The 26354-nt window shown below is 43.6% G+C and overlaps 1 protein-coding gene and 1 long non-coding RNA gene across 4 annotated transcripts in view; one reads left to right on the forward strand and one right to left on the reverse strand.

The window, feature by feature from the left end:
- Positions 1-10027: 10027 nt before the first annotated feature.
- The window catches only part of LOC118376179 (semaphorin-6D), a 39274-nt gene continuing 22947 nt past the window's right edge, over positions 10028-26354 (reverse strand). The window contains 15 exon segments of the mRNA XM_052506922.1: positions 10028-13179; positions 13181-13335; positions 13338-13378; positions 13381-13441; positions 13443-14069; positions 16504-16748; positions 18455-18673; positions 19288-19344; positions 19879-19937; positions 21383-21460; positions 21745-21885; positions 22460-22633; positions 22820-22975; positions 25327-25394; positions 25397-25469. Of these exon segments, the coding sequence (XP_052362882.1) occupies positions 12867-13179; positions 13181-13335; positions 13338-13378; positions 13381-13441; positions 13443-14069; positions 16504-16748; positions 18455-18673; positions 19288-19344; positions 19879-19937; positions 21383-21460; positions 21745-21885; positions 22460-22633; positions 22820-22975; positions 25327-25394; positions 25397-25469 (2467 nt within the window). The 3' untranslated portion in view covers positions 10028-12866.
- LOC127922919 (uncharacterized) lies at positions 22996-24796 on the forward strand. 3 transcript variants are annotated; one of them, XR_008112786.1, is made up of 4 exons: positions 22996-23404; positions 23452-23639; positions 24109-24437; positions 24711-24776. It is a non-coding gene; the product is annotated as an uncharacterized LOC127922919 (long non-coding RNA). The 3 variants fall into 3 exon arrangements; XR_008112785.1 differs by having other exon boundaries at positions 22996-23639; positions 24758-24796; XR_008112784.1 differs by having other exon boundaries at positions 22996-23639.

Here is a 26354-nt window from a genome sequence, read left to right on the forward strand (position 1 = left end):
CTTCTCCAATCTTTTTGGTTCTATAACAAAGAACAAAGAGCAAAAACATATACATGATCAACTACAGATCTTAGAATCAACTATTAAAGACTACCAGAACCCACTGGATTCTCCAATTACATTGAATGAGTTACAGGACAAAATAAAAACCCTCCAACCCAAAAAGGCCTGTGGTGTCGATGGTATCCTCAATGAAATGATCAAATATACAGACAACAAATTCCAACTGGCTATACTAAAACTCTTTAACATCATACTTAGCTCTGGCATCTTCCCCAATATTTGGAACCAAGGACTGATCACCCCAATCCACAAAAGTGGAGACAAATTTGACCCCAATAACTACCGTGGAATATGTGTCAACAGTAACCTTGGGAAAATCCTCTGCATTATTATTAACAGCAGACTCGTACATTTCCTCAATGAAAACAATGTACTGAGCAAATGTCAAATTGGCTTTTACCAAATTACCGTACAACAGACCATGTATTCACCCTGCACACCTTAATTGACAACCAAACAAACCAAAACAAAGGCAAAGTCTTCTCATGCTTTGTTGATTTCAAAAAAGCCTTCGACTCAATTTGGCATGAGGGTCTGCTATACAAACTGATGGAAAGTGGTGTTGGGGGTAAAACATATGACATTATAAAATCCATGTACACAAACAACAAGTGTGCGGTTAAAATTGGCAAAAAACACACACATTTCTTCACACAGGGTCGTGGGGTTAGACAGGGATGCAGCTTAAGCCCCACCTCTTCAACATATATATCAACGAACTGGCGCGGGCACTAGAAAAGTCTGCAGCACCCGGCCTCCCCTGCTAGAATCCGAAGTCAAATGTCTGCTGTTTGCTGATGATCTGGTGCTTCTGTCACCAACCAAGGAGGGCCTACAGCAGCACCTAGATCTTATGCACAGATTCTGTCAGACCTGGGCCCTGACAGTAAATCTCAGTAAGACCAAAATAATGGTGTTCCAAAAAAGGTCGAGTCACCAGGACCACAAATACAAATTCCATCTCGACACTGTTGCCCTAGAGCACACAAAAAACTATACATACCTTGGCCTAAACATCAGCGCCACAGGTAACTTCCACAAAGGTGTGAACGATCTGAGAGACAAGGCAAGAAGGGCATTCTATGCCATCAAAAGAAACATCAATTTCAACATACCAATTAGGATTTGGCTAAAAATACTTGAATCAGTCATAGAGCCCATTGCCCTTTATGGTTGTGAGGTCTGGGGTCCGCTCACCAACCAAGACTTCACAAAATGGGACAAACACCAAATTGAGACTCTGCACGCAGAATTCTGCAAAAATATCCTCCGTGTACAACGTAAAACACCAAATAATGCATGCAGAGCAGAATTAGGCCGATACCCACTAATTATCAAAATCCAGAAAAGAGCCATTAAATTCTACAACCACCTAAAAGGAAGCGATTCACAAACCTTCCATAACAAAGCCATCACAAACAGAGAGATGAACCTGGAGAAGAGTCCCTAAGCAAACTGGTCCTGGGGCTCTGTTCACAAACACAAACACACCCTACAGAGCCCCAGGACAACAGCACAATTAGACCCAACCAAATCATGAGAAAACAAAAGATAATTACTTAACACATTGGAAAGAATTAACAAAAAAACAGAGCAAACTAGAATGCTATTTGGCCCTACACAGAGAGTACACAGCGGCAGAATACCTGACCACTGTGACTGACCCAAAATTAAGGAAAGCTTTGACTATGTACAGACTCAGTGAGCATAGCCTTGCTATTGAGAAAGGCCGCCGTAGGCAGACATGGCTCTCAAGAGAAGACAGGCTATGTGCTCACTGCCCACAAAATGAGGTGGAAACTGAGCTGCACTTCCTAACCTCCTGCCCAATGTATGACCATATTAGAGAGACATATTTCCCCAGATCACACAGATCCACAAAGAATTCGAAAACATATCCAATTTTGAAAAACTCCCATACCTACTGGGTGAAATTCCACAGTGTGCCATCACAGCAGCAAGATTTGTGACCTGTTGCCACGAGAAAAGGGCAACCAGTGAAGAACAAACACCATTGTAAATACAACCCATATTTATGCTTATTTATTTTATCTTGTGTCCTTTAATTATTTGTACATTGTGTATATATGTATATATATATATATATATATATATATATATATATATATATATATATATATATATATATATATATATATATATATATATATGTATGTATATGTATATATATATGTATATATATATATATGTATATGTATATATATATATATATATAATATGACATTTGTAATGTCTTTACTGTTTTGAAACTGTTGTATGTGTAATGTTTACTGTTCATTTTTGTTGTTTTTCACTTTATATATTCACTTTGTATGTTGTCTACCTCACTTGCTTTGGCAATGTTAACACATGTTTCCCATGCCAATAAAGCCCTTGAATTGAATTGAATTGAATTGAATTGAGAGAGAGAGAGAGAGAGAGAGAGAGCGTTTTCAAATCAAATCAAATTGTATTGGTCACATACACATATTTAGCTGATGTTATTGCGGGTGTAGCAAAATGCTTGCCTTCCTAGCTCCAACATTGCAATAGTATCTAACAATTCACAACAATACAACACAAATCTAAAAGTAAAATAATGGAAATATATCCATTCTACATTGAGCAATGTCGGAGTGGCATTGACTAAAATACAGTATAATAGAATACAGTATATACATGAGATGAATAAAGCAGTATGTAAACATTATTTAAACATGATTAAAGTGACTAATGTTCCATTAATAAAGTGACAGCCTCTAAGGTGCAGGGTTGAGTAACCAGGTGGTAGCCGGCTAGTGATGGCTATTTAACAGTCTGATGGCCTTGAGATGGGAGCTGTTTTTCAGTCTCATCTTTGATGCACCTGTACTGACCTCGCCTTCTGGATGATACCGGGCTGAACAGGCAGTGGCTTGGGTGGTTGATGTCCTTGATGATCTTTATGGCCTTCCTGTGACATCGGGTGCTGCACATGTCCTGGAGGGCAGGTAGTTTGCCCTTGGTGATGCGTTGGGAAGACCGCACCACACTCTGGAGAGCCTTGCAGTTGCGGGTGGTGCAGTTGCTATACCAGGTGTGTCATGAACGTCGTCAGGGAAATGACCGGACCAAGGTGCAGCGTTGATGGTCAGTGTATTATATAGTTTTGTCTTTTACTTCTTATCAATGACAACGGCGTCGTATAATTACAACCGGATGTATCAGAAAGATTACCGTATTATTAGTACCGGAAGGTGGTGGATCTGGATGTATCAGAAAGATTACCGTATTATTAGTACCGGAAGGTGGTGGATCTGGATGTATCAGAAAGATTACCGTATTATTAGTACCGGAAGGTGGTGGATCTGGATGTATCAGAAAGATTACCGTATTATTAGTACCGGAAGGTGGTGGATCTGGATGTATCAGAAAGATTACCGTATTATTAGTACGTATTATTAGTACCGGAAGGTGGTGTATTATTAGTACCGGAAGGTGGTGGATCTGGATGTATCAGAAAGATTACCGTATTATTAGTACCGGAAGGTGGTGGATCTGGATGTATCAGAAAGAAGATTACCGGAAGGTGGTGGATCTGGATTAGTACCATATTATTAGTACCGGAAGGTGGTGGATCTGGATGTATCAGAAAGATTACCGTATTATTAGTACCGGAAGGTGGTGGATCTGGATGTATCAGAAAGATTGATTACCGGAAGGTGGTGGATCTGGATGTTAGTACCGTATTATTAGTACCGGAAGGTGGTGGATCTGGATGTATCAGAATGATTACCGTATTATTAGTACCAGAAGGTGGTGGATCTGGATGTATCAGAAAGATTACCGTATTATTAGTACCGGAAGGTGGTGGATCTGGATGTATCAGAAAGATTATCGTATTATTAGTACCGGAAGGTGGTGGATCTGGATGTATCAGAAAGATTACTAAGACTATGATGCAGCTCAGAGTCACTAATATTCCCTAAAACCGCCAACTCTCTCCTGCCCTTATTCGGTCTGCTAGGTACCACACCATACTCACACTTCTAGGAGCACACACTGTGATGAATGGTCGGGATAGGGAATCTTTGTTAAGGAGGTAACCCCCGGACCCTGTTGGTACTCGGTTCTTCTCCTAACTCTGTGTGTGATTAGCAGTGCTTGTATGTGTTCCTACCTTTTTGCAGTGGGTAACGTGGACCCAAGTGACTCTCTCAGCTATCGAATGGCAAAGGTGGTGGTTAACAGAACCTGATATGGGCCTTCCCAACGGGGCTGCTTCCAGTCTTTTCTCCTCAGAGACTGGATCCACACCCAGTCTCCTGGTTGGATTGAGTGAATCACCTTCTTCTGTAATTCACCTGTTGGACACAACATCTTGGAAATACTCTTAAAATACTCTTAAAACTCAGAAAATAAAAACTTCTAAAGTTACATGTGTGTGCGTGCCGCTTTAAGATACCTTAGTACTAAGACAAAAGGAAAACTCACCAAACCCAAAAGAAATGGTACACACCAATCAAACATAGTTAACAGGTATATACTATTTGTTGTGTGTGGGTATTTGCAAACCCTAAGTTAAAAACAAACAAAACATTTCCAGGCCTTTTTAATTTGGTAGTTTTCAGCCTCTATCTCACTCACTCTCCCCAAGATTAAAGCCCCGCCAGGAAACATTCCAAAGAGAGACAATGAAACCTCCATTTTCCCAGAAAAAAACCCCACAAACACTTCTTCAGCATTCATTATACTACACCGATTCAGAAGCCCAAAAGTTAAAGACAAACAAAGCCTAATAATAATGATAATTCCACTGTACTCCCTCAAATCATTTGTTTTAAACTTCCTCAATGTTTATATGTACTTAATTGAACACAATTAAGATACAATTGTCCCCGGAAGAAAGAATCCTGTTGTTTATCAAATCTTTAAAAAGTTGGTGCTGTCTCATCTCCATATCTCTCTACTCTCACTCTCGTTGTCTCTGTCTCTCTCTCCTGCCTTTCCCTTTGGTCTTAAAGTTTTGGGAAATATGCCCTGGTTTATGACAGCTGGAACAGGGTGCCTTGCAGTCTCTAGCAAAATGGCCAGTTTTATCACAATTGAAACATTTCCAATCGCTCCCGGTCCCTTTACCACTGTCTTTCCCAGGTCTCCTACCCTTGAATCCTCCCTTATGCTGGTCTACAATTACCCCGAGAGTTACAATTAGATGCTCTGCTCCTTTCTGTTCTTTCTTTTCTATCCCTGCTTTGAGTCTGGCTTATGTATCTGTTTTATAATTAATTATAGCTTTTCGACATCTAGACGTCCATCAAATTCGTACTTCACTCTCCATTTTGGGCGAAATAAATGTTCCTTTTATCCTTAGACTCCATATAATTCCAGAACCTCCTTTGAGGATTTACTCTCCATTGTTAATGAACCCTTCTTGTTGTTATCTCCTAGGAATTCAGAATAATGATTTATTTATGACTTTTGATAGAATATTAGGTCTTACACGTTAGAGGAGTTCCCAACTTCCTCAACACCTCTCTGACCTACTCAAATAATTAACCATTAATTCCTCCCTCTCGGAATAGTCAGACCTATTTGTGCGCCTCTGGTAGATCTCAACTATCCCCCTGAAATGTATTTCGACAGGTGATCTATATTCATACAAATTATGTCCCTGACCTACTTTATTGAAACTTATCTATAGAGGTGATTTTTGATCGAATATTAGGTCTCACATGTGAGCGGATTATCGTTTTTGTGACTCGACTGATGAATATATCTAGCTCTACTTTTAGACAATAGACTATTAGGTCTCACACCTATAGTTCCCAACTTTCTCAACACCTCTCTGACCTACTCAAATAATTAACCATTAAAGCTATAGTGATTGTTATCATCATTGGGATTTAAAATTCCCTTGACAAGATCAGACCACATTTTCTGAGTAATCAATGCAGAAATCCAGGTAATTCCAAAGTGTTCACAAACTTTGTCTTGCAACTGTATATCAATGAATTGAGAAGGGCACTAGAACAGTCTGCAGCACCCGGCCTCAACATACTACAATCTGAAGTCAAATGCCTACTGTTTCTGATGATTTGGTGGTTCTGTCCCCAACTAAGGAGGGCCTACAGCAGCACCTAGATCTTCTGCACAGATTCTGTCAGACCTGGGCCCAGACAGTACATCTCAGTAAAACAAAATAATGGTGTTCCAAAAAGTTCTAGTTCCCAGGACCACGAATACAAATTCCATCTAGACACCGTTGCCCTAGAGCACACAAAAACTATACATATCTCGGCCTAAATATCAGTGCTACAAGTAACGTCCACAAAGCTGTGAACGATCTGAGAGACGAGGCAAGAAGCGCCTTCTATGCCATCAAGTATAACATCAGATTTGACATACCAATTAGGATCTGGCAAACAATACTTGAATCAGTTATAGAACCCATTTCCCTTTATGGTTGTGAGGTCTCGGGTCCGCTCACCAATCAAGAATTCACAAAATGGGAAAAACACCAAATTGAGACTCTACATGCAGAATTCTGCAAAAATATCCCCCATGTATAACGTAAAACACCAAATAATGCCTGCAGAGCAGAATTAGGCCAATACCCACTGATGATCAAAATCCAGAAAACAGCCGTTAAATTCTATAACCACCTAAAAGGAAGCGATTCCCAAACCTTTCATCACCTACAGAGAGATGAACCTGGAGAAGAGTCCCCTAAGCAAGCTGGTTCTGGGGCTCTGTTCACAAACACAAACAGACACCACACAGCCCCAGGACAGCCACACAAATAGACCTAACCAAATCATGAGAAAACAAAAAGACAATTACTTGACACATTGGAATGAATTAACAAAAAACTGAGCAAACTAGAATGCTATTTGGCCCTAAACAGAGAGTACACAGTGGCAGAATACCTAACCACTGTGACTGACCCAAAATGAAGGAAAGCTTTGACTATGTATAGACTCAGTGAGCATAGCCTTGCTATTGACAAACACTGCTGTGGGCAGACCTGGCATACAAGAGAAGACAGGCTATGTGCACACTGCCCACAAAATGAGATTGAGCTGCACTTCCTAACCTCCTGCCAAATGTATGACCATATTAGAGACATTTATTTCCCCACAAAGAATTTGAAAACAAATCCAATTTTGATAAACTCCCATATCTGTTGGGTGAAATACCACAGTGTGGAATCACAGCAGCAAGATTTGTGACCTGTTGCCACAAGAAAAGGGAAACCAGTGACCTCTTGACTTAGATCTCAGGGTAGGTGATGCCAATGCATGGTTAGTGTTGTGTCACTGCATGGTTAGAGTGGTGTCACTGCATGTTTACGGTGATGTTACTGCATGGTTAGAATGGTATTACTACCTGGTTAGAGTGGTGTCACTGCATGGTTATGGTGATGTCACTGCATGGTTACGGTGATGTCACTGCATGGTTAGAGTAGTGTCACTGCATGGTTAGAGTGGTGTCACTGCATGGTTATGGTGATGTCACTGCATGGTTAGAGTAGTGTCACTGCATGGTTACGGTGATGTCAATGCATGGTTAGAGTAGTGTCACTGCATGGTTAGAGTGGTGTCACTGCATGGTTACGGTGATGTCACTGCATGGTTAGAATGGTATTACTACCTGGTTACAGTGATGTCACTGCATGGTTACAGTGATGTCACTGCATGGTTTCCGTGGTGTCACTGCATGGTTACGGTGATGTCACTGCATGGTTACGCTGATTTGCCGTTTTTCCCCATTTTTCTCCCACCTTTATTTAATCTTTATTTAACTTGGCAAGTCAGTTAAGAACACATTCTTATTTTCAATGACGGCCTAGGAACGGTGGGTTAACTGCCTCGTTCAGGGGCAGAAAGACAGATTTTTACCTTGTCTGCTCGGGGGATCCAATCTTGCAACCTTACAGTTAACTAGTCCAACTCAATAACGACCTGCCTCTCTCTCGTTGCACTCCACAAGAAGACTGCCTGTTACGCAAATGCAGTAAGCCAATGTAAGTTGCTAGCTAGCATTAAACTTATCTTATAAAAAACAATCAATCATAATCACTAGTTAACTACACATGGTTGATGATATTACTAGATATTATCTAGCGTGTCCTGTGTTGCATATAATCTGACTGAGCATACAAGTATCTAAGTATCTGACTGAGCGGTGGTAGGCAGAAGCAGGCGGGTAAACATTCATTCAAACAGCACCTTCATGCGTTTTGCCAGCAGCTCTTCGTTGTGCATCAAGCATTGCGCTGTTTATGACTTCGAGCCCAGGGAGGAGCGAGGAGAGAGACGGAAGCTATACTGTTACACTGGCAATACTAAAGTGCCTTTAAGAACATCCAATAGTCAAAGGTTAATGAAATACAAATGGTATGGAGGGAAATAGTCCTACAATAACTACAAGCTAAAACTTCTTACCTGGGAATATTGAAGACTCATGTTAAAAGGAACCACCAGCTTTCATATGTTCTCATGTTCTGAGCAAGGAACTGAAACGTTAGCTTTCTTACATAGCACATATTGCACTTTTACTTTCTTCTCCAACACTTTGTTTTTGCATTATTTAAACCAAATTGAACATGTTTCATTATCTACTTGAGGCTACATTTATTTTATTGATGTATTGTATTAAGTTAAAAAAGTGTTAATTCGGTATTGTTGTAATTGTCATTATTACAAATACATTTGAATCTTTTGTATGTATGTGTGCGTGTGTTGTAGTGGGGGGGGTAGCAGGCATGGGGTCCTTCAGGCCCAGGTTTACAGCATGACTGGAAGGGGGGTGCAGGCATGGTGTCCTTCAGGCCCAGTGTTACAGCATGACTGGGGGGGGCAAATAGAGGAGCCATTAAATAGCATTACATCTACCCCTGTAATGACAACACCATGAATCATGGAATCATAAGCAGAACCCCATTGTGTGTTAGTGTGTATATGTAGAACAGAGGATGTCATTCTTCAGCATTGTTATTGCTCATTCAACGGATCAAGCGGGTTAAGAGTAGCCTCCTCATACCCCCACCCAGGCCTGGTCCGCTCTTCTATATCTCATCTCATCACTGTGACCGTACTGGGTTAGTGTGCATGTGTACGGTGTGGTAGTGTGTGTTCAAGGGCCTGGCACAGTGCTGAGGCTCAGATCTTAAGCCCAGAGCAGGGAGGGACCTGATGTTCATCTCCACGGAAACAAACCACTCTGGAAACTTTCCCACATGACCACACACACACACAAATACCCTCTGCTCTGCAACAGATTTCCTCTCAGATGTTTATCACCAATCCTGCGCTGCTATGACCAAAAGGGAATCGAACCAAGGTCATCTGCAAACCTCAAGACCATGTAAGTCCACTAAGGTAAAGCCTAGGCATGCAACAGCACTACTTAGCTTTGGAAATGCAACAAATCAACATTGTTGTTGGCAAGACAACAACACTATTGGCAAGGCAACAATGACTTATTGGCAACCCTAAGCAGAAACAGCCTGGCCTGCAACACCAAATCTTAACAAATCTCCATCCACATTTTGAATTTCTATTTCTGAAACAATGCTGTGTTACATGTTTAACTGTAGATATGTAGCTCACTCAGTGCCAGAGGAAAACAGGACATTATTTGGCAGAGGTGTAAATAGTGCTTGATGTTAGCTAGTGGTTTGTGATGATAGCAGGGGTGCATGGAGGCAAATAGCCTGTTCTTCTGCTGTGGGATATGTTGAAGAAGGAACACTAGTATAAATATAGGCATTAGTGTCCCAGTTAAGATTTCACTCATGAAACTCTAATTAAACAAAAGCTTTGCTAAATCAATACAGTTGAACATGAACAGTATGTTGATGTCTGACTCCTCTAGTGAGTTCAGTGATCGCTGCATCTTGTACTCACTAACTGGATTAGAGAGTCACTGGTCTAATCCGCTGTCTTCTGAGAAACATGAAAAACAAGGGTCTCTCTCAGAATCAGAATTCTGTGCAGTAATATTTTATTTCAACTATACATGCCGTGTTAAAAAAAATTCAACAAGAAGTCCTGAAACAAAAGACGATCATTTTGTACACATTCACAGTTCCAACTTTACAACATATCTACAAACACTCTGAACAAACATCAGGAGGGCTTACTGTCCAATCAGAACAGTATTAGAAAGGTAATGTCAACGAGGCTGGTTCATCTGCACACACAGAGCATAGATAGACAGGAGGGTAGGAACGCTTTAGACTGACACTGCAACACAAAGACCCAGGTCAATATGGCAATGCACAAGACAGCTGAGCACAGCCTGTCTGGACGCATGGAACAGGGGTGTGTGTGTGTGTGTGAGCCCAAACGCTGGTTAGCAGAGGACGACTGATAGACAACAGACTTTAATTAATACCATTATCTTTTTGAAACAAAATGCGGCTTCGGGTTACAAACAGGCAGACAAATTAATTCCCCAAATAAAGTAAATGTACCCAAATCATGAACCTCATTGTCAATGTGAGATCTGACCCACATCCTGTTGTTTTACATGTCCCGGTTACATGACCACTGCTCACTCTAATGGAACAGTTTATTAAGACATCAGATACACATCTTTGATCTATAATAATTACCCGGAGTGTTTACCTTAATACTGGGTTGGATGGTTTATTGAGTACTGTATTGACTGTTTACTGTATATTGGCTGTATAGTGCCATGTTGAGCTGAGTGTTTTGAAGCTAAGCGTTTAGAGAAAAGACAAGAGTCAGTCTACATCCCCATGCCATAATAGTACATTCACTGCATGGAACCTCAGCTTGGTCTATCAGCAGCCTTCTTCTTCATGAGGTCATATACGGATACTGTAATCCCAGCATGCTTTGCTTCAGTCTGCATTCTGTAATGGAATGTTGGTGACTAAACCGACTCTTAGTTCTAGAATCAAAATAACTGCAGTTTGGTAGATAAATACAAATTGAAATGCAGAACACAAATTTCACTCTGAATTCAAATAATCAGAGTTGCTTAGGTTATATTGTAACAATAATGACATTCAGGACCAAATCACTTTTTTCCCTCAATATTTCTGTATATCGATCATTCGTTGAATTAAGGCACACGATGCACAGATTGGGGTTAACTGGCCTAAAAATATGTATACTCATATATTTATAATATGTACAGTATCTTGTCATTACCAGCATGACTCGGTAGGACACATTGGTAGATGTTGGTGTGATTGTACACTTGTCACTCACTGGGAAACTGCAAACACAACACTGCCTCTGGAACCAAAATGGCAACCAGAGAACTGAAGATCTAAGATCAGTTACCCTGGAAATGGTTAAGATTAGGTTTGAGAGAGGGTAAGCTGATCCTGCATCTGTACCTTGGGGCAACTATCACACAGAGAGCAGTGTGTGAACTCCCAACGGAGCACAGAGACTAACACTAGTGATGGACATGCAGTTGGCAGGTGAGACAGACAGACATGTTACAGGACGCCATTTCAAACCTGACAGAACTAAACCCATTGGTGTTGCTTAAAATGTTTACGTCTTTCATTTCTGAATAAAATAAAGAAAACCAAACCAAAATCAGCCTGTTGAAGTGGGTTGGATGAAATGTTTCTAAATACCACTCTGCTACATTGAAAGACTGGAGGAAAGGTCTCTGCATCGCCCGTTTGTATCTGTGTGTCTGTGTGAGACAGGAGAAGAGTGGTATGTGTTGATAGAGGACTCTGATGTCACTGGAGCCTGTTATAACAGTGCATTGCATTGCATTGTCTGTACGCACACACACACACACACACACACACACACGTCAGGAGACAACGGCAGCTGTAGGGTACAGACACATAAGAGGACTAAATACACTCAACATACATTACTCATCATAAACCAATAGCAGCAAACGTGTTTAGTAGTTATCCCAGTGAGTTACAGAGGGTCCCTGTTAGGGTACGTAGGCAGCCAGGCCTTTCACCTCCCCAAGCAAAGTGTGTGTGTATGTGTTTGCTGTACATTGGGTTTTACCCTCCAGCTGACACACAGTGGTGTTCTCTCTGTTGCCTTCCTTCCTCCTCAGTCTTTATAGTTGAGTTAAACACCTCTAAAGGGACACTAAAGGGACACTATGTTTAGTGTGTCTCCTCACTGCTCTCCCCATCAGTCAGACAGATAAGATACAAACAGTTCTATTGTATTCCTCCCCCTTGTTCAGTTCAGTCCAGTTCACATTCATGGGAAGACATAGGGTGTCCCCCAAATGGCACCCTTATTCCCTATATAGTGCACTAGGTACAACCAGGCCTATGTGCCGTGGTCAGAAGTAGTTGACAACAAAGGGGAATAGGGTGCCATTTGTGACACAAACAGACAGTGCTTAGTGACAGTGAGACATCAGACCCATTCTTCAAGTAGTTCTCGGAGTTAGACCTCGTACCGTCCACAGTCGGGATCATAGGGCCAGGCTACACACTGGGGGCCACGCTAGTCCCCTTCAGGACCCCTACCCCCATCTACCCCCACCCTGCCTTATGTCCTGGGGCTGGGCTGGGGTTAGTGAGTCAGGGCCAGGGGTCAGGGTTAGAGGAGACTGACCAGTGTGTTGTGAGATGGAGAGAAACATGGAGCCACAAGACAAGACACAGACCTCCACGTCACATCTGGTGTGATTTTCTCTTTTTAGAGTGAAGGAATGAATCATTCCACGGGGAACACACCCCGACACCCCTTCTCACAACCAGTCTGGCTCTAGAGCATACTCAGTAGTGCCCCTGCCCCGTCCCAGTTAGTACACTTGGTAGTACACTCCATAGTGTCTATGGTGTCCTAGTAGCTGTACTTGTTGACCACCCTCATCTGAGGAGTCTGTGGGGTGAAGGCGTTGGGTTTAGGGGGGACGTCAGGCTTTAGGGACGGGGTTCGTTTAAGCCCCTGGCGGGGGAGCGAGCCGTGCCCACTGTAGCTGCTCTGGCGGGACAGGGAGGGGGGGTGGGGGTGTTGATGGGGGGAGTGAAGCCCCCTCTGGGAGTCCAGTCTGGAGGGAGGGGTGGGGGGCATGTACCCCCCTCTGTTCATACTGTGTTGGTGGGACAACGACACCCCCATACTGACCCCGTTGGGAGAGGTGGCGGTGAGGGGAGTGTCTGTGAGAAGAGATCCTGTGATGAGAGCCGTACCTCCTCTCCAGGGTGCCGCTCATGCTTCCTCCCATACCCAGGCTGCCTGTGGGGGAGCTAGGGGTGGAGGGCAGTGGGACGTCTACCCTCTTGGTGGGGCTGTGCCTGGGCAGGGATGAGGAGGAGGAGGGGAGTAAAGAGAGGCCTCTCGGCTGGGGACCTTGGGGGAACCTCAGTGATGTCCCCTAGAGGCTCCAGCATCAGGTGTTGTCTGCTGGGTCGGGCGCTGAGCCGGCCCCTCTTGGAGGATAGCCTTGGAGCTAGCATTAGCCGTGTTAGCATCGTTCAGGTGCTTCAGCAGGTCGTTCAGTGTGTTCCTGGCATCCAGCGACCTCTTCTGCTCTTTCCTGCTTCCTTTAGAATGAGGGGGCGTGGCCTGCAGGTGTTCCATGTTCTCTGGCTTCCTGTCCAGGGTGCGCGGCGGCGTGACGTCGTCGGTCGGGTTTCCATGGTAACCACTGCGGTATTCGTGCGTGGCGTTGGGAAGGACGACGGCGCTGGGGATGTGGGAGTGTCCCAGCGCAGGGTGGGGGTGGGGCTGGGGGTGAGGAGGGGGGGAACTGGGGTGGAACTGGGGACTCTTGGCAATGGAGGAGGAGGTAGAGTTGGAGTTCTTCCTGGATCCGTTGATCTTCCCGTGGTGATTGGCTCGCTCCCATTGGTTCCTGATTGGCTGCAGGCCTTTCTGCTGCAGCACAGGGGTAGACTCGGGGGTGGGCAGGGCGGCCAGCTCCGGGGGCTGACAGCCGTCCCGGAGGATCATGGTCTTGGTGTCTCCGTTAGGCGTCAGGTCCTTACCACTGCTCAGTAAGTTGGTGTACAGCTTGGGACAGTCCAGACTTGGCTGGTACTCCTGGAGACAAGACAGGACAGAAGAGAGGGCTTTGTTAATTTGGTCCAGCCAACACATACTGTACATACATACATACACACACACACACACACACACACACACACACACACACACACACACACACACACACACATACATACATACATACATACATACATACATACATACGTACACACACACACAGTGCCTTCAGAAAGTATCCAGACCCCTTGACTTTTTCAACATTTTGTTACATTACAGCCTTATTATAAAATGGATTAACTAAAAATAAATCCTCAGCAATCTACACACAATACCCCAAAAATGTCTGCAGCATTGACGGTCCCCAAGAACACAGAGGCCTCCATCATTCTTAAATGGAAGAAGTTTGGAACCACCAAGACTCTTCCTAAAGCTGGCCACGTGGCCAAACTGAGCAATCGGGGGAGAAGGGCCTTGGTCAAGGAGGTAACCAAGAACCCAATGGTCACTCTGACAGAGCTCTAGAGTTCCTCTGTGGAGATGGGAGAACCTTCCAGAAGGACAACCATCTCTGTAGCACTCCACTTACCATCAGGCCTTTATGGTAGAGTCGCCAGATGGAAGCCACTGCTCAGTAAAAGGCACATGACAGCCCACTTGGAGTTTCCGAAGGCACTGTAAATGTGAATTACAGGGGAGCCAGGGGGGGGCTCAGCTCCCCTGAATAAAACAAAAGTCCAACTTTTGGGAGGGGGGGGGTCTAAATAATAATATAATATAATATATAATATAATAATATAATAATAATAATAAATAATGCTAAATAAATAATGCTAATTTAACTATTCTCCTATTTGTTTAAAAGCAGTGGTAAATATGAAAATAAATGTTTATAAATTAATCGAACACCCCCACCTTTCTGTCATGGTTTCTGTCACCATTGATTTCTATGAGGCTGCACAAACCGTCTCCCTGTCCACAGCACTGTCCACTCACTAGTGCTGAATTTCAGCCTCAGCTGAGCTCCTTTAAACACAGGTTTTTCTTTGCACTTGCTCATTTTTCTTTGCACTTGCTTAAAAATAGCCTTTAATTCCAATGCATTACATTTATCCGTTCATTCATAATTGTTTGCTTTTGTCAGTCAGCTGTTCAGAGCGCTCATTGCTTTGTTTCTCAGGCGGGCGCGGGTATCGCTGTTCTCTGTGCCGTCCGCGACCAGAAGTAGACCATTTATTTAGCTTTATTATTTTCAATCAATATCAGTTTTCTTGCCTGGATCAGCTGATGATTGTCTCCAATATCACTAGACAACCAGCCTACAGCTAAATAGCAATGTGCAACCATTCCATCCAACGGTTATTAAAACGTCATGCCAAAGTAAACCTACGCCAAACACAGCCCTTATTTGAAGTGTTTCTAAAATCCTCTATGGGAAAAATGTATGGTGGAAAAACGATTGGAGGGTATTATGACTCATACTGTGGTACTCTATAGGCCTACACATTGTAGCCTAGTCTAGTAAATTGACCATGTGTGTCAGGGTAACCACCCATTTTCCCCAGGACAGTTTCAGACCCATTTCAGTTGTCTCTACTTTTCAAGGAACAAAACATTTAAATTTGTCAGCAAGAAGCAGCAATTAATTTGGCCTAATCAATGGTATTCGCCGAATGTCAGTAGGCACACTTTTTGGTGTTTCGTAAACAGATCTCCAGTGATCAGAATACATGCAGATGTCTATTTCCAGTGATCAGAGTACATGCAGATGTCTATTTCCAGTGATCAGAGTACATGCAGATGTCTATTTCCAGTGATCAGAGTACATGCAGATGTCTATTTCCAGTGATCAGAGTACATGCAGATGTCTATTTCCAGTGATCAGAGTACATGCAGATGTCTATTTCCAGTGATCAGAGTACATGCAGATGTCTATTTCCAGTGATCAGAGTACATGCAGAGGTCTATTTCCAGTGATCAGAGTACATGCAGAGGTCTATTTCCAGTGATCAGAGTACATGCAGATGTCTATTTCCAGTGATCAGAGTACATGCAGATGTCTATTTCCAGTGATCAGAGTACATGCAGATGTCTATTTCCAGTGATCAGAGTACATGCAGATGTCTATTTCCAGTGATCAGAGTACATGCAGATGTCTATTTCCAGTGATCAGAGTACATGCAGATGTCTATTTCCAGTGATCAGAGTACATGCAGATGTCTATTTCCAGTGATCAGAGTACATGCAGATGTCTATTTCCAGTGATCAGAGTACATGCAGATGTCTATTTCCCCCGCCCCCCAAAATAAAATAAATTGTGGACGCCGCACCCTGAATGTCACGGTATAATTCGCACTCTGGTTCTATCTATCTATCTACATAAGATGCAACGACAATGTCAGTCTGTAACACTCAGTTACTGAATAATGTGTTGACTCATAAATTGCACTCTGTATTCAGGGCTCCAGGTTACCTTGACAGGACTGTCGAAGAGCCCGTTGAGCTTAGCGAAGGATCCGGTGGAGTCGCTGCAGGAGGGGGCTGACTCTGCATCTTTGTGGGCGTGCCGGGGCTTGTGGCGGAGGAAGGAGTCTCTGTAGCAGAACACCACCAGGCCGGCCACTAGCGCCCCCAGGAGGAAGGCAGCCAACACACAGCTGATCAGGATATTCATGTGGACCATCTGATTGGCTTCTCCCGCCTGGATCTCCCACACACCTGAAGTCACACACCCCATTGGTTAACGAACACCCTGACACACACAATCACAGCCAATCACAGTTTTACACTACACCTCTATATCAGGTGTGTTTGTAGACACTCAGTCATGCATGGTTTCTCTGCTTTTCCCCTTAAAGGTATTCTGTCTGCTATCCAACAGGGATTTTATCGTTGCCAAAACCATTCAGATTGGCTTCCACTCTCGTCATTCTTAATTGTAAATACATGGTGAAAATGGTTAGGATCCCACAACCACTCCGGTGATGTAAGCCAATCTAGAAGAAGTAGTTTTATGTTAGTTTGAACAGGAAGAATTGAAGTGTTGCTTTTTCCCTACCAAGTGTCAAACGTTTGTCCTGATAGAAATAGGGTTAGTGCATTCCTAACCAGGGTTAGTGCATTCCTAACCAGGGTTAGTGTATTCCTAACCAGAACAGAGAAAGACTTGTTCTCACAAAATCAGAAAGACAATGAACCATTGACTCCCCAGCGTTGTCAAAGGGAAGAGGTTGTAGTTTGTTCTCGACATGGTGAGGCTGTTCTGTTTCTAGACTGCAGCTTGGTTAGTAACCACAGACATGGACGAGTTAAACATTCACAGAGCAGGAGAGAGACAGAGAGAGGTCCTGGAGCCGGAGGGGTTAATGGACAGGCCTGGGACGTGCTCTAACGCTCCTAGGGTTACAAAACTCCCAGGGTTAACCCTTTACACCCGGGAACAGGGTTAACCCTTCAACTGTAACAGCCAGGGTTATAGGGTCTACTGGCAGAGAGAGAAACAAGGGAAAAATAAAGAGTCTGAAGAAAGAATATAGAAGTGCAGATGGTTTGAAGATAAGATTTGAAAGAATTGTTTAAAAAAGGGAGAAAATACATTTTCACCATGTAGAAAATCATTATAATCATGACAATAAATCAATAAATAAATCAAAATACATGAAGTTGGATGAAATATAAATCATAACAAAATCTGAAAAATGTAATCTGCTATATCAATTGATGGTAATCCCAAATACCTGCCCCTGAGTGTGTATGTGTGTGTGTGTGTGTGTGTGTGTGTGTGTGTGTGTGTGTGTGTGTGTGTGTGTGTGTGTGTGTGTGTGTGTGTGTGTGTGTGTGTGTGTGTGTGTGTGTGTGTGTGTGTGTGTGTGTGTGTGTGTGTGTGTGTGTGTGTAGGTGTGTGTGTGTATGTGTGTGTGTGTGTATGCGTGTGTGTGTGTATGCGTGTGTGCGTGTGTGGGGTGCGTGTGCGTGCATGTGTGTGTGTGTGTGTGTGTGTGTGTGTGTGTGTGTGTGTGTGTGTGTGTGTGTGTGTGTGTGTGTGTGTGTGTGTGTGTGTGTGTGTACCAGTCAAAAATGTACACACCTACTAATTCAAGGGTTTTTCTTGTAGAGGGTTTTTCTGGGGTTTTCTGATTGGCTACAATGTAGAAAATAGTAAAAATAAAGAAAAACCCTTGAATGAGTAGGTGTGTCTGGACTTTTGACTGGTACTGTGTGTGTGTGTCAGGTACTGGTACTGTGTGTGTGTGTCAGGTACTGGTACTGTGTGTGTGTGTCAGGTACTGGTACTGTGTGTGTGTGTGTCAGGTACTGGTACTGTGTGTGTGTGTCAGGTACTGGTACTGTGTGTACTGTGTGTGACTGTCAGGGCTCCATACAGTGTGGTGGCAGCAGTTCTCTCTCTCCCTGCTAGGCCTTACCCTCTAGGCCCCCTGGGAGTGACTCTAGTGAATGGGAGGTGGCCGGGTCATCCTGCTGCACAAACCCTGAGCCATACAGGTCTGGAAAACCAGCCCCAGGCCCTTCCCCAGGACCAAACCCAGGATGGGGGCTCAGGGTGGGGGTGAGTACTGGGGGTACTGGGGGGTGTATGGGCCCACTGGGCTGGTCTGTGAATGACGTAGATGACAACTCCATGTCTGTGGTGACAAACAAACTGTTAACACGGTGTGTAGACATGAGGCCAGCAGGCTGTTAGCTTACATCCTGGTTAGTAGGCATGGATTGGTATGTGTACGCACATGTGGGTTAGTATACATAACATAATAGCTTTTATGTTTTATGATAATGCTGTTTGAAAAAATCATACATTTTCTGATTCAAGAGCTATTTTATTTATCATTACCAGTCATAGAAATACAGTTGTAAGATTCATTTTGTTGAGACAGGATACAGTTTCAAAGGGGAAAAGGGTGAGAGTTGTCTGAGGAAGGTCTTTGGTACACAGCAGCGATGATTTCATAGCAGTGATGACGTCAGAGGAGGGAGGGGCGCCGAGTGAGCATGCAGGAAGTAAAGAGGAAGTGCGTGAGGAAGATGAAGTGAGGAAATGAGTCCGTGTGGAGATGGAGATTTCTGACGAGACCCGGTGATGATGTTTGTTGAGATGATGAAGAAGATAAAAAGGTGTTGAAGAAGAGGAGGTTTGTTAAATAAGATGAAGAGTGAGCAGCGTTGAAGGAAGGATGGAAGGAGAGAGGGGTTCGGAGTTCAAGGAAAGAAAGAAACCAGCTGAATAAAAGATCCAACTAACCAGAGGTCGGGTCACCAAATGATTTGTAATCTGTCGCTGATGTAGTGGCCAAAAACACTAAAACAATTAAAGGAACAAGAAATCAGTATAAAGGAACCCAAAAGTAAAGTCCCAAAACAAAAAAAAGCCCCGATAACGAAGAGTGTAGTTCTTTTGAATCAAATGATAAAATGCTAAAGGACAGGTTGTCTGAGTAGGCCTATTGCTCCAAGTCTTGTCTGTCTCTAGAGGAGAGACAGCTATGCATGGCCTCTATCCCCTGTTCTAGTTCTATGGTTCGGCCTGGTGTGTCTCCTATAGCAACACTGTCTTAGTACTGCTACTGGTAGAGCACGTCTATGTTTCTCCCCTCCAAGTAGGCAGCATTAGTTACAGGTGGCCTGGCTGTGTACAGTATGTGGATCTACGGTGGATGTGTATGTTAATACTGAACATAGAACCATGTAGGGAGGGTTACTGATTGGTGTGTTGGTATGGTGTGGTTACTGGTGTTACTGGTAGTGTGTTACTGGTTGGTTGTGCAGACTGATGGTGTGTGGTAGCAAGAGAGAGTGAGAAAGAGATGGGTTGGTATGAATGGGAGGGGCTCACCATGGCAGTCTCCCAGCTGAACCGTATTCCCAAACTCTACATCCTGCTCATAACCAGACCTGAAAGAGAGAGGCAGAGGGGAGAAGATTAGAGCCGAGAACCAAACCTCTCTAACCAACATTTCCTTCCTTTATTCAAGTTTTTCCTGAACTCTGTAGTATGTACCCTAGCTTAGTACTGTGGTAGTGTTGTAATATTTAATACGCACAGGGCTCTAAATTTACATTTTTCATTGGTAGCACTGGTCCTCCCGCCTTTAAAAAGGTTAGGAGAACCAGAAAATCTGATTTTTGAAATGGATTGAGATGTAGCCTATATGAAGTCTAGCTGCTCTACAGCCCATGTTGTGCCCTAAAAACTCATATGGAACCCTGTAAATACATGTGTTTATTATAAAAACCTAAAATGTTGATACAGATACCTGTCATTGAAATGAAAAAGTAATTTTGGGGAATATAAGGTTTCTACTTTATGTAAAAGCACTATTTTCCTATTGAGATGCATTACATCGAAAATTGTTCACTGTCTCTTTAAGAGCATTTGTGATGATGTCATGCAGGACATCTCTCATTCAAATCAAATACAATTTTATTGGTCATGTACGCATATTTAGCAGATGTTATTGCGGGTGTAGCGAAATGCTTGTACCATTCATTGTTCCATTCATTCATTGATCTCCTGAAGAAGCTATTCCCTTTCTTTCTGTGCCTCCAAATGTTTGGATATACTGGTAAAGTTACCAGGTCGTTTGCTAGCTAGCTAACAAAATGAGCTAAAACAAACAGTTTTGACTGAACAAGAGCTAACAAACATGACTAACAACAAATGCTAAATGGCATATATCAAATGCGGCCCGCAAATAGTTTTAGAAAGGCCCGTGTTTTGAATGTAAAATGTGGCAATAGTTTTAGAAAGGCCCGTGACATGTTATGAATGTAAAATGTGTCCTGCCAATAGTTTTAGAAAGGCCCGTGACATGTTATGAATGTAAAATGTGTCCTGCCAATAGTTTTAGAAAGGCCCGTGACATGTTATGAATGTAAAATGTGTCCTGCCAATAGTTTTAGAAAGGCCCGTGACATGTTATGAATGTAAAATGTGTCCTGCCAATAGTTTTAGAAAGGCCCGTGACATGTTATGAATGTAAAATGTGTCCTGCCAATCAGTGACCGGAAGAGATAAATGTTGCTCCAGTAATATGAGTCAGATCTTTTGAAATGTTTGGGCTAAAAACAAGCAGTTTCCACTGGATTAATGGTGCAATCATGGTGCTAACGAATCTGCGCTCGGGAAACAACGTTACAACGAAGCCTTATCATTACAAACATTATTATTAAAAATAAAGAAAAACAAATATTTAGATTTTTTGGGGTTACACTGGTGCTCCCAAATGAAAAACTCCAGGTCGCACAGCAAAATATTTTGTTGCATATGAGATCAAATTGATCGCACTTTAGGGCCCTGAGTATGCATACTATTTAGTATTGTAATACTTGGTACTCACAGAACTCCAGGCAGGATCCTCTCACAGGCTCCATGAGGCATCCAGCCACAGTAGGGGTCCCTGGACGCTATACAAGACCTAGGGGAGAAACACAACACAGGGTTAACATATATCTGTAAATATACAGTTCACCATACAGGGTTAAATAGACAGCACCAGTTAACCTCTGTCTGGCTGTATATTAACCAGTGTGCTTCAGGTACTCAGTGTTTATGACATGTAGATAGAGAAAAACACATCAATAAACACACAAACCTGTGACCAGGTACAGCAGAAAGTAACCTTGGTGTGGAGTGTGTGCATGTTTCTGAATGCGCGTGTCTGTGTGTGTGTGTGTCTGTATGCGTCTGTGTCTGACTCACTTGTGGCAGTTAGTGTGTCGCTCACAGCGGCTGAGAGGCATGCGAACCACACAGCTAGAGAAAGCTACATACACACTGTGTGTGTCTCTGTCAACATGGAGCGACAAAATATGCCTGTCATCCTCACTGTTAGACAGACACCTGGGAGACAGAAGAAAAGAGAGGGAAGAGATGGGTTGGGAGAGGAGAGGGAGTAGGGGAGAGAGAGAAAGGGAGGGTGGGTGGTGGAGGGGGAGACAGAGGAGAATCAGAAATCAGATTACAGGTTACTTGATCGGTTGTTTATCAGAAAGGCCTGTCTACGGTTTCACTCTCCAGATGTAATCACAGTGGCACTGTTTAGCCCTGATACCCTTACTGACAAGAGAGAACGAGAGACAGAGAGAGAGAGAGAGAGAGAGAGAGACAGAAGAAGAAAGAGGAGAGCGAGAGAGAGAGAGAGAGACAGAAGAAGAAAGAGGAGAGCGAGAGAGAGAGAGAGAGACAGAAGAAGAAAGAGGAGAGCGAGAGAGACAGAAGAAGAAAGAGGAGAGCGAGAGACTGAGGAAGAGAGAGGGAGAGACAGACGGTGTGAGACACAGCGTGAAAGAGAAAAACACAGAGTGAGAGATGAGACCAAAAAAGAGAAAGACAGTGAGAGACAAGAGACTAAGACAGAGACGCAAAGGGAGTAAGAGAGAGAGACAGTGAGAGACGTGTAGTGAGTGTTCCGTACTTGGCTCTGTTGAACAGGTCAATCTCCTCCAATAGGATGCTGTCGTTTAGGGACAGAGGGGAAGTCTTGGCTAGAACCTTCAGCACCACGCCCGCCTCTGAACCAATGAACAGCACCGTGTAGTTACCATGTGGACCAGCCGCGTTGTCCACCGCCAGGGCTGTCAGCCTGTACCTAGAGACAAGGACAAGACAGGAGGACAGTCAGACTTCAGTAGGAATTATCAAGCCAGTATTTAAAGGCCATCCGTGCGATCTACAAATGAGCATTTTGATTGAGTTTTTTGTTGATTGTTACCCGGGAATTTAGATCCCACAAGCAACTCTTGCGATGTGTGTGTGTTTGTCTGTGTGTGCTTACCTGACGCGTGTCTTGGTGAACCAGGGCTCGTCTCCTATGTTAGGCACGGAGGAGTCCATGAGGGGGTGAGACTTGATGAAGAGGAGGGTCTCATCAGGGAACTCTATAGAGGTCTTATAGGACTCAGCCTGGCCGTGACCCGCACAGCAGCCTGGCCTGGAGTCATAGGGGTCAGAGAGGGGTCAAAGGTCAACACGGGTCACACATGAGCCCAGCTACCATCACCCTGTAGGGACTAATAATGTTGACTATTGAATTGAACTGAGGAGAGGGGTTAGGGTATGAGAGAGGAGCAGATGCCTGTCAGGACAACAAAGAGACGTGCTGCTGTATCACCGTAAACATAAAGTCATAACAGAGGATTAGAATGTTCATTATTTACCACCATAATGAGCAGCTCTGTGGACTTCGTGTGGGAGAGAGCTGAGCTACGCGTCTAAATATCAGATTAATTATTTACTGCTAATAATGTGTGTGTGTGTGTGTGTGTGTGTGTGTGTACATGCGTGTGGTCATAGACCATGTCTCTCTACTGTAGGTATAGTACCTGGGCTTGGGTCGGGGTTAGAGACGAACATACTGTAGGTATAGTACCTGGGCTTGGGTCATGGTTAGAGACTGACATACTGTAGGTATAGTACCTGGGCTTGGGTCAGGGTTAGAGACTGACATACTGTAGGTATAGTACCTGGGAGTGGATCAGGGTTAGAGACTGACATACTGTAGGTATAGTACCTGGGTTTGGGTCAGGGTTAGAGACTGACATACTGTAGGTATAGTACCTGGGCTTGGGTCAGGGTTAGAGACTGACATACTGTAGGTATAGTTCCTGGGCTTGGGTCATGGTTAGAGACTGACATACTGTAGGTATAGTACCTGGGCTTGGGTCAGGGTTAGAGACTTACATACTGTAGGTATAGTACCTGGGTTTGGGTCAGGGTTAGAGACTGACATACTGTAGGTATAGTTCCTGGGCTTGGGTCAGGGTTAGAGACTGACATACTGTAGGTATAGTACCTGGGCTTGGGTCAGGGTTAGAGACTTACATACTGTAGGTATAGTACCTGGGCTTGGGTCAGGGTTAGAGACTGACATACTGTAGGTATAGTACCTGGGCTTGGGTCAGGGTTAGAGACTGACATACTGTAGGTATAGTACCTGGGAGTGGATAGGGTTAGAGACTGACATACTGTAGGTATAGTACCTGGGTTTGGGTCAGGGTTAGAGACTGACATACTGTAGGTATAGTACCTGGGCTTGGGTCATGGTTAGAGACTGACATACTGTAGGTATAGTACCTGGGCTTGGGTCAGGGTTAGAGACTGACATACTGTAGGTATAGTACCTGGGCTTGGGTCAGGGTTAGAGACTGACATACTGTAGGTATAGTTCCTGGGCTTGGGTCATGGTTAGAGACTGACATACTGTAGGTATAGTACCTGGGCTTGGGTCATGGTTAGAGACTTACATACTGTAGGTATAGTACCTGGGTTTGGGTCAGGGTTAGAGACTGACATACTGTAGGTATAGTTCCTGGGCTTGGGTCAGGGTTAGAGACTGACATACTGTAGGTATAGTACCTGGGAGTGGATCAGGGTTAGAGACTGACATACTGTAGGTGTAGTACCTGGGTTTGGGTCAGGGTTAGAGACTTACATACTGTAGGTATAGTACCTGGGTTTGGGTCAGGGTTAGAGACTGACATACTGTAGGTATAGTACTTGGGTCAGGGTTAGAGACTGACATACTTAGGGGTACCTGGGTTTGGGTCAGGGTTAGAGACTGACATACTGTAGGTATAGTACCTGGGCTTGGGTCAGGGTTAGAGACTGACATACTGTAGGTATAGTACCTGGGTTTTGGGTCAGGGTTAGAGACTGACATACTGTAGGTATAGTACCTGGGTTTGGGTCAGGGTTAGAGACTGACATACTGTAGGTATAGTACCTGGGTTTGGGTCAGGGTTAGAGACTGACATACTGGGTTTGTAGGTAGGTACATACCTGGGTTTGGGTAAAGGTACAGGTACATAGGTACAGGTACATACCTGGGTTTGGGTAAAGGTACAGGTACATACCTGGGTTTGGGTAAAGGTACAGGTACATACCTGGGTTTGGGTAAAGGTACAGGTACATACCTGGGTTTGGGTAAAGGTACAGGTACATACCTGGGTTTGGGTAAAGGTACAGGTACATACCTGGGTTTGGGTAAAGGTACAGGTACATACCTGGGTTTGGGTAAAGGTACAGGTACATACCTGGGTTTGGGTAAAGGTACAGGTACATACCTGGGTTTGGGTAAAGGTACAGGTACATACCTGGGTTTGGGTAAAGGTACAGGTACATACCTGGGTTTGGGTAAAGGTACAGGTACATACCTGGGTTTTGGGTAAAGGTACAGGTACATTCCTGGGTTTGGGTAAAGGTACAGGTACATACCTGGGTTTGGGTTACAGGTACATAAAGGTACAGGTACATACCTGGGTTGGGAAAGGTACAGGTATATACCTGGGTTTGGGCAGTCTCTCCTCTGGGAAGGCGGTCCAGACAGAGTCAGGTGTTTTCTGTTCTTTAAATCAGGTCCTCTGAACACCGTCTCTATATCATCCATGGAGAACAGGTACATACCACACACTGCAGACCCTGGGATACTGAAGGATAGAGAGGAACACAACCACACACTTTTACACAACTACTATTAACTATAGCTACTAATATACACACTGTAGGCCCTAGGATACTGAAGAGAGAGGAACAACACACACACTTTTACACAACTACTATTAACTACAGCTACTAATATACACACTGTAGGCCCTAGGATACTGAAGAGAGAGGAACACAACCACACACTTTTACACAACTACTATTAACTATAGCTACTAATATACACACTGTAGGCCCTAGGATACTGAAGAGAGAGGAACACAACCACACACTTTTACACAACTACTATTAACTACAGCTACTAATATACACACTGTAGGCCCTAGGATACTGAAGAGAGAGGAACACAACCACACACTGTTACACAACTACTATTAACTATAGCTACTAATATACACACTGTTACACAACTACTATTAACTATAGCTACTAATATACACACTGTAGGCCCTAGGATACTGAAGAGAGAGGAACACAACCACACACTGTTACACAACTACTATTAACTATAGCTACTAATATACACACTGTAGGCCCTAGGATACTGAAGAGAGAGGAACACAACCACACACTGTTACACAACTACTATTAACTACAGCTACTAATATACACACTGTAGGCCCTAGGATACTGAAGAGAGAGGAACACAACCACACACTGTTACACAACTACTATTAACTATAGCTACTAATATACACACTGTTACACAACTACTATTAACTAGATATGGAGAAAACACACACAACAAGAGATTCACAATAACAACACATCTGTTACACCAATATTACAAAGAGTGTAGCCCAAATGGCACCCTATTCCCGTATAGTGAACCACTTTGACCAGATCCCTATGGTCCCTCGTCAAAAGTA

Source organism: Oncorhynchus keta, unplaced genomic scaffold (genome assembly GCF_023373465.1).
Source record: "Oncorhynchus keta strain PuntledgeMale-10-30-2019 unplaced genomic scaffold, Oket_V2 Un_contig_2766_pilon_pilon, whole genome shotgun sequence".
NCBI lineage: Eukaryota > Metazoa > Chordata > Actinopteri > Salmoniformes > Salmonidae > Oncorhynchus > Oncorhynchus keta.